At 43.8% G+C, this 7789-nt stretch overlaps 1 protein-coding gene across 1 annotated transcript; it reads right to left on the bottom strand.

The window, feature by feature from the left end:
- Window positions 1-214: 214 nt before the first annotated feature.
- gtse1 (G-2 and S-phase expressed 1) lies at window positions 215-7544 on the bottom strand. Its single transcript, XM_034878701.1, has 12 exons — window positions 7394-7544; window positions 7067-7106; window positions 6891-6948; window positions 5804-6482; window positions 5128-5289; window positions 3657-3792; window positions 2868-3263; window positions 2563-2617; window positions 1459-1665; window positions 1112-1337; window positions 778-894; window positions 215-581 (listed from the first exon to the last, which is right to left on the bottom strand). The coding sequence occupies exons 2-12, from the start codon at window positions 7086-7088 to the stop codon at window positions 495-497; spliced, it is 2145 nt and encodes a 714-aa protein (XP_034734592.1). The 5' UTR covers window positions 7089-7106; window positions 7394-7544; the 3' UTR covers window positions 215-494.
- Window positions 7545-7789: the final 245 nt, after the last annotated feature.

Here is a 7789-nt window from a genome sequence, read left to right as displayed (position 1 = left end):
ACTAACTATAAAGTATATCCTGTACTTACAAATAAAAGATGCAACTCATTCATTCATGTCACATTAAACAGATTGACAGCAGCAGAGACTCACCCGTATATATTCCAGTTTATTCCAGTTTGTTTTTTTCTTTTTAGTTTGGTCTTGAGTGAACTCTGATGAACAATCAGGTTTCCATGTTGGTGTTCAGCATCAACACACAGGGACATGAACGTTTCCAGTAGTGACATTAACAACATTTATTTAACAGACATCAATAAGAGCAGCAAGACGGAGACAAATAAAAGTACAATCAAGTGCAGAATATTTTCATCACTTCACCAGATTTTAAAATCTAAAAACATAATACTCTGCGTCAGGGAAGATTTAACTTATAAAACAAATCTTTCATTAGCTTAACTGATTTTTAATGATCAGAGTTTCTAAAGTTAGAAACCTGCTGAGTGCAGTCTACTGCAGAGTCCATTAGATCCAGGTCTTCAGCAAGATCTGGATCAGAAGGACAGGTTGATGAGCGGAGCCTTGTTCTCCCCCTTATCTTCGGGACTCCACTTGATTAACGGAGAGCTCAGGTCGATCAGCTGCTGAAACAAAACCCATACACATGAATACGCCAGGTTTTATTTGAAATATCCGACATGTTTCAAGAAAATAATAATTTGTACCTGGTATTTTTTCCCCACAACATACTGTAGTTACATTAACCAAAAATACATTTGCTCTTTCTCCCCGACGAATGTTTCTTCCTTTGTGGATGTAAAGTGAGGTGCCGCTTACTTGAGTTGAGGTGCAGTTCTTGCTGTTGGTCCGGATCAGGTCGGGGGTGTTGGTCAGGTCGATGAGCAGTTTCTCTTGAGGCTGCAGAGTCGGAGCTGGAAGATCCAACAGGAGAACCTGGACAGAGACCAGAGTCAGGAGGATCTGTGAGGTTCGAGATAAGTGGAGCTGCATGTGGGCTTTCTATTTAAATTCATCGCTGACTATTTTGCTTACTGATTAATCAGTCTGAGTCATTCGTTTATGCATCAAACCGCCCTGCGGCCACTAGCTCTCTTTCTGATCTGCTGATTAGTAGGATGTGTGTGTGTGTGTGTGTGTGTGTGTGTGTAACCTCTGGTGTGTTGCTGTTGCTCTCCTCTTTAGATTCCAGTTCGATAAGGTTCTTGTCGGGCTCTGATACGACCAGACTCTGTGATCCTGGATCTGTGCTCTCTGATTGGTCGGTCTGTGGAGGGCTGGAGGGTGGAGCAGCAGGGGGCTCCTCCTCCAAGCAGAAGGACTGGATGTCAGGGGAATCAACAGGCTCTGCCTCCTTCGGCAAGTCTGCAGACGGAGGACTACACAGAAACAACAACACACCAAGTAAGACCTCTATATGGTTGTCATGTTGATCTGCAGCAGCCCCTCAGAGGTCAGGCTAGCTATCTTATTGGTTGACAGCGGTGGAAAGCCTTTCACCTGCAGCTTCTCTCTCTCCTGGCCGAGGCGGGGGCCGGGTCCGAGTCTGAGGTGAGCGGCGGTCTGGTGGGCGTGGCGATGGGCAAAGCAGACATCCTGCGTTTAACCGGGGTGGGGAGGGCGGAGGGGCGCCACGCCTTCCCCTGCAGTGACCTGCAGCTGCCAGCAGAAGGCGTCAGAGGACCGACAGAGGGCTTCTGAGGAAGACTACAGGAGAGGGAGGAGTTACTTGATGACATTAGGGCTGTAACAATACACCAAACCCACGACTCTGTTTGTTTCATGATTTTTGACCCACGATTCGATACAAACCTCGATTTGATTGGAGGAGTTATACTCAACAGACATATTGCAACTTTTTTCTGCCACATTACATTGTTTTTTCATTGATTACATCCCATTTAACACTCAGAGACCTTATTTATTGATATTGATCAATTTATTGATATTATTGATCAATTATTTCAATATTGATCGATCCAACAACAAAGATTCTTTTGTAACTTATGTTTTTAAAATTGTTTCAGTGGTTCATTAACTCATTTGAATGAGAATAATGGTAACCTAACAGTAATGGACATTCCACTCCCAACCTGTAGGGGGACCGAAGAGATAAAGTACTTTGGTGCCTACTGTAAAGAAGCTGGTTGACGAGTAGCTAATGCTAGGTCAATAACGTTAGCCAATTCTTGGTGGGTTACATAGGATTACGAAATGGTTCAACATGCTCATTTATTTTTAGTACGATTGTTTTGACCACAGTTGACAACTCTGGGCTAACCCACAAATCCATCAGTAATGTTAACTGTATAGGTAGACAACTAATCTAATGGTAATTTAGCACAGCTAGCACACCCCTGTCTGTCTGCCTCAGTCTCCTGGTGCTGCCTGCCTTTAGTTGAGAGGATCTCCCCACTGCTGTAGTGCGCATGCGGGGGGACACATGCGCAGAGGTTCCCCGATTTATAGTTAGATGACAAGGGTGAAGCTGAAGAGTCCAGAACAGATCCAGCATGGTCAGTAAATCTGAGGCATTTCCATACACATGAATGATGTTACCCTAAAGCTAACTACATGTTGATGGTGTAATGGGAAGGCACCTACCTCTCCATGCTGCTCGCTGACATCAGCTTCTTTGGCTTCAACATCTTTGAGATGTCTGGAGGTGAAACAGAGAGACAGACAGCTAGAAAAGGTAGCCTTAGTTACCACAGAAGCACAGTCAAGGATGTGTGCATGGAAGAAAAGTCTGACGCAGTCTGAATTTTGGGGCATTCTGTTTACAACATCCAGAAGGAAGGAGGGAAATGAAATCTACTGTGTAAATGTACATTGTTGTAACGAATCAATGTAAATTGTGATGAATTAATAAACCGACATTAAGCTCTGACATCATCAGTGTCCCTTACCATCATCTGGGCGGAGTCCTCTGACTCCTCCGCTGGGTGTTGGTAGGACCATGGCCTCGGGTTTGGATTTGATCAAGCCGCTCTGCAGCTGGGCTGAAGCGGAGGTGGGCACAGAGGCTGTCATCTCCGAAATCCTCTTGCCAGGCGTGTGCTTGAGGGGCGTGGCCTCGGCTCTCTTCAGCGGCGTGGACTTCGTGGCTTTGACACGCTCCACCTCGGACAGCTTCCTGGCCTGAACGGACATGGAGCGGCGGCCAGCAGAGAAGGGGGCCGTCTCTGCGGCAGCGTAGACGGAGGAGCGACGTGGTCTGCTGTTATTGGCCCGTCTGCTGATGCTGCTGGGGGCGGGGCCAGTGGAGCTGCTCAAACTCTGGTTCAGAGAGGAGTTCTGTTTGCCTGAAAGGAGAAAACATCTGTACTGCTGCACACTGATTGGACGATGAGAGCAGGGTAGTCAGCTGTTTAGATAGCTGCAGTTAAGTTTGTTACCTGCTAACTGACCCGCAACTGCTGTTAGCAGTGTTTGCTCTGCAATGACCTGTCAAAATGGCTGCTGTGAAAAGGGCCTATTGATTTAGAGATTATTACAGGTTAAGTTTGTGGTTGGTCAGTTTGTCTTGAGTTATGTCTTGATCAGGGGGAAAAAGATGCAAAGTTTGAAAATTATTTTCTTCACGTTGTTTTGTTCACAGCATATTGGATGGAGACTTTGTAATTGCTAATGTGTGGTTGAGGGCTACTCATTTGTTAGCTGTTGGTTGAGCTGGGTATAAATTAGCTTTAGCATACCTTTAGCGGGGGACACAGAGAGGCTGGAGTTGAAGCTGGACACTGAGGATGAGGATGAGGACGTGTTCTTCCTCTCCGATACCCTCCTCTTCTGTAGTGGCGGAGCTTTCACACCTGGCCGGTTCCTTAAAGCACTCTGATGGAGAAAACAGCGATCAGTTATTTTCCTCATCATGTCAAGATGTTTACTATAATACACATAATCAATTTCATTCAAAAATGAATAAATAAAAGTTTTATTCAAGGTTTTTTTTTTATATCATTCTTTAGCCACTCAGTAGTGTTCCTTTATAGAGCTGGTTGATATGGAGAAAATCAAATATCACGATATTTTGGTGCTTTCACAAAATATTAAATAAACCAGACCACACTATGTCATATTGCACTAATATCTAGACTATCAAGTCTCATATAAGTGTGGATATTATATTGATACATTGCCTAGCCCTTTATGTATTCAAATCAACATTTTAACGTATGTGTCAGCATCAAATTGCTGTTTCCCAGGTCCTTCTGTTGTGAAGATGTTACATTGCTTTCAAAACAAAGCCTGTCATCTGTTTCAATTGGTATCATATATTTGTATCATAAATGTTTACACTGCTCTCCTTCCTGAAGATGTATCTGTGTGAACCTACCTTAATCAATCCTCCTCTCCTCTGGTGTCTCTTATCTTTCTAGTATTATGTCATCCAAGTGAATGGAGTGATTGTAGAAAATGCACTGTATATATCCTTGTGTATCTGATTAAACCTTTGGAACATTAGCCACTTTTCGATCGGAGGGATTTTTGCCGTTCCTAGAACATAACGTTCCTATAACCCGTTGCTTCTCGTGTTCCGACTGGACCAATTTGGGGATTATTAAGTTCCTTTGGCCACAGTTCCTGTAACTCTTTCAGCTCCTACTTCAGGGCAAGGTCTTTTATAATAACAAAAGGTCAGTTCCTATGGCCACTTTGCCTGTGTGAAAGCAAATGGCAAAACCGGTTTTGGAGTAGAGCAGTTAGTATAACTGAACAGAAAGTCAAGCAACGTACTGCTATCAACCCAATGGTACCATCAGTTTAACTTAACGCTATATTGAAAATATTTTCAATGCTTTACCTTGTTGTCGGACAGCAATATACAACAGAGAACTGAAGCAGTAATTCTTCAAACCCACCAGATTCCACTGAACAATAAATTCACCTCGCTGAACATAGTAGTTGACACTATAGCTACCTCTGCATAACGTGGTGTCCACAGCAGTACATTGCTCAACTACTATGCTTTTTTTTGTCCCCACTCAGCACAGCTGACCCTGACTCTCCTAGTCACGTTAGGAACGTTCATGTTATTCGTACCTTATTGATTAGCCAACTATTACTGCTTTTTGCTAAGTCTGAGTGGGTGTTACCATTTGCACAAACAGAAATAAATCGCAGATGGACCCGGCCTGTAATGTGTTTGGCTGCAGTGAAAGGCGTTACCTTGGTGGGCGGAGCCAGCATGCGTTTCCCCAGAAGGCTCGAGTTGAGTGAAGAGTCGCTGATGTCAGATGCCACGCTCGCTGAATCAGAGAGCAGATCTTCACTTGAGTCCGCCCTTCTGGACAGGAAGGAGGACGGACCCTGCCTACAGCCCCCCACCGCCTGAAACGGGAACATTTAAAAAAAAAATGAAATCAACACAAAGCTGTCCACAAGAAACCATTTCCCAAAATGTCAACTTTGATTCCCAGCAGGCAAGCGTAGCTATCAAACATTGAGTAAAAACATACAAAGAGAATGAAAAATCACGAAGTGGAAATATAATTACGCTTTTTGACTGCAGGAATTAAACACCCCGCTTTAGTTTTCACTGTTCTCTGCCTACTTTGGGGGAAAAGTTCTTCAAACCAGTTTTGGGCAACTAAATCCAGGTACTTTAATTATTACATTTCCTAGTTACATTCAGGTAAGATGGATATTAGCAGATAAGCAAAACCAAACACTACATTATCACATCTGTGTTACTATAACAATTAATCGCTTATCAAAATTGTTGGCAAATATTTTTTGTTGATTAACTAATTGATTAGTTGACTAATGTTGCAGCTCTGTTAACAGACTGACACCATCAAGACAGACTGAACCTGTAAGTAAACAAAACAAACTTCTCTCCTACTTTGCTTGGTGGTTGCAGTCTAGTTTTCTCCACTCTGGTCTTGCTTGATAAACAGGAAGTTGTTGGGGCAGCCGGTTTGCTCGGCAGCACGATGCCCGTTGCGGCTTTCCCTCGCAGCCCCGTCCTGGGCTGAGGCTTGACCCCGGCCACAGGGCTGGAGGTGCTGAGTCTGACAGTGGGGCGGATGGATGAAGCTGCGTTGACAGTGGCGTACCGGCTGGATAAAGCTGTGTTGGCAGGGCGTGTGGATGAAGATGTGTTGGAGATACTTCCATTGAGTAAGCGCCTCTGGACAGCGGGCGGCAGCTGCTTCATGGGACTGTCCTGCACACAGAAGGTCTGCCGTTTGATGGGGCTGAGTGCACTGGCGGTCTGACCGAGCACACCCAGTTTTGCCTCAGCGTCCAGGACGAACTCCTCCCTATCAGTTGTGGTGTCATTCGTCACGTTGGCGGTCTTGTCGTCCTCACAGTGCGGCTGGCTCGGTTCACTCTCCTGCAGCCGGTTGGCTAGTTTGTGGGCTTCCTGAAACACAGCTTCCAGCTGATCTCCACTCAGGGGACTCCAGCTCGCTCGAACGCCACCCTCAAGCGGAGACACCACGTTAACAGAGAGACACCTTTCCTTGTGGGTGACTGGCCCGACAAACACCTCATCTTCATCCTCATCGCCTTTGGAGCTGCAGAGAGAGACATCACAGCTGAGAGGAACACAAACAGCTCACAGCAGTGAAGATTCAAGAAAAACAGAAAGCTAAAACTCAGACATGCATACTCATGAGCATCACATGACAGCTTCAATGTTGAATGCTCCCCTTTGTTTTTTTAAATAACATTTGTTAAACATATATCTTTCCTGTGTAAATAGATCTAGATTTAATATTTTATTTCTCCCTTTAGTGCTGCTTATATATAATTTGTTCTAGTTGAGTGTCCATGTCATAGTTTTATTCTAATTTAAAACATTTGGAGAAGAAAAAAGAAAAAACAGTGAGAAGCACAGTGAGTCACTACCAACTGGTTAGAAATATAAAATGATAGAAGTTAAACTGGTAAATGATCTGGATAAACTATAATGAGTTTCCTACCTGGCAGGTGACAAAGAAACATCGAAGTCAAACTTCTCATCGCTCAGAAAGAACATATCTGTTCAGAGACACACACGTGGGTGATTAAACATTGAATAAAACACACGAACATGGTGATAACTGTCTGCACAAATGGTGACTCGGGGTCAGGGAGTGTGAACAGAAGTTAACGTTACCGCTGTTTGCTCGACAGTCCATCCCGCTGTTGGTTCTATTCTGTGGGAAACAGATTGATCTGGATCAGACAAACAGGGACATATCCAAATATAACGACAATATTTTACAGAAAGACTGACAAACGGCGAAGACAGTTAAAGTATCGCTTAGCTAACGTTAAACTTATTTGTCGTGATGCTAGCTGGTTCAATAGTTAGCTAGCTAGCTAGCTAGCTAACGTTAGTCAAAACAAAGAGTAACTGTTACGCTAACAATTTAAACATGGAAATTTGCAACCGGCCTTCGAGTCGCAGCCTAATTGAAGTAAAAACAAAAACAATACGAACCTAAAAATTCTCTTAAAACTCACAAATAGTCTTTTCGGCTCTGCATTCAAACTGCGACAGAAAACCACACAAACGATTCAAATCTGCTGCGCTGCTGTTGACGTGACTCAAACGCACGCAGCCATTGGTTGGATGATTGTGACGGAAACGTTAACACATTTGTGGGGATTGTAGTCCGTTAGAGTGTGGCCAGGTTAACTCAGTAGAAGAGCAGGAACTGAGAGGTTTATGCCTCACTCAACTGTCCTGTCAAAAATTAGGGAAGAAAAGCCCAAAAACCACCTTAAAGAAGTAGTTCGTTACAGTTAAAATCGGTATCTGGGTTTCTTTGGTTTTGTATAAACATTTACAGTCTATGGTTTTATTCCATAGTCTTAATGCTTTAATGCTAAGATT

This window comes from Etheostoma cragini, chromosome 8 (genome assembly GCF_013103735.1).
Source record: "Etheostoma cragini isolate CJK2018 chromosome 8, CSU_Ecrag_1.0, whole genome shotgun sequence".
Lineage (NCBI taxonomy): Eukaryota > Metazoa > Chordata > Actinopteri > Perciformes > Percidae > Etheostoma > Etheostoma cragini.
The sequence above is the reverse complement of the archived record's forward strand: the minus strand, read 5'-3'. Positions and strand labels throughout refer to the sequence as shown.

Bases quoted from the DNA above. Each gene is read 5' to 3' on its own strand.
- gtse1 (XM_034878701.1), bottom strand. From the start codon at position 7,088: ATGGACTGTCGAGCAAACAGCG. The intron at 6,483-6,890 runs GTAGGAAACTCA...CTCTCTCTGCAG, and splicing joins GTTTCTTTGTCACCTGCCAG to CTCCAAAGGCGATGAGGATG. The intron at 3,264-3,656 runs GTATGCTAAAGC...TTCTCCTTTCAG, and splicing joins CTCTGTGTCCCCCGCTAAAG to GCAAACAGAACTCCTCTCTG.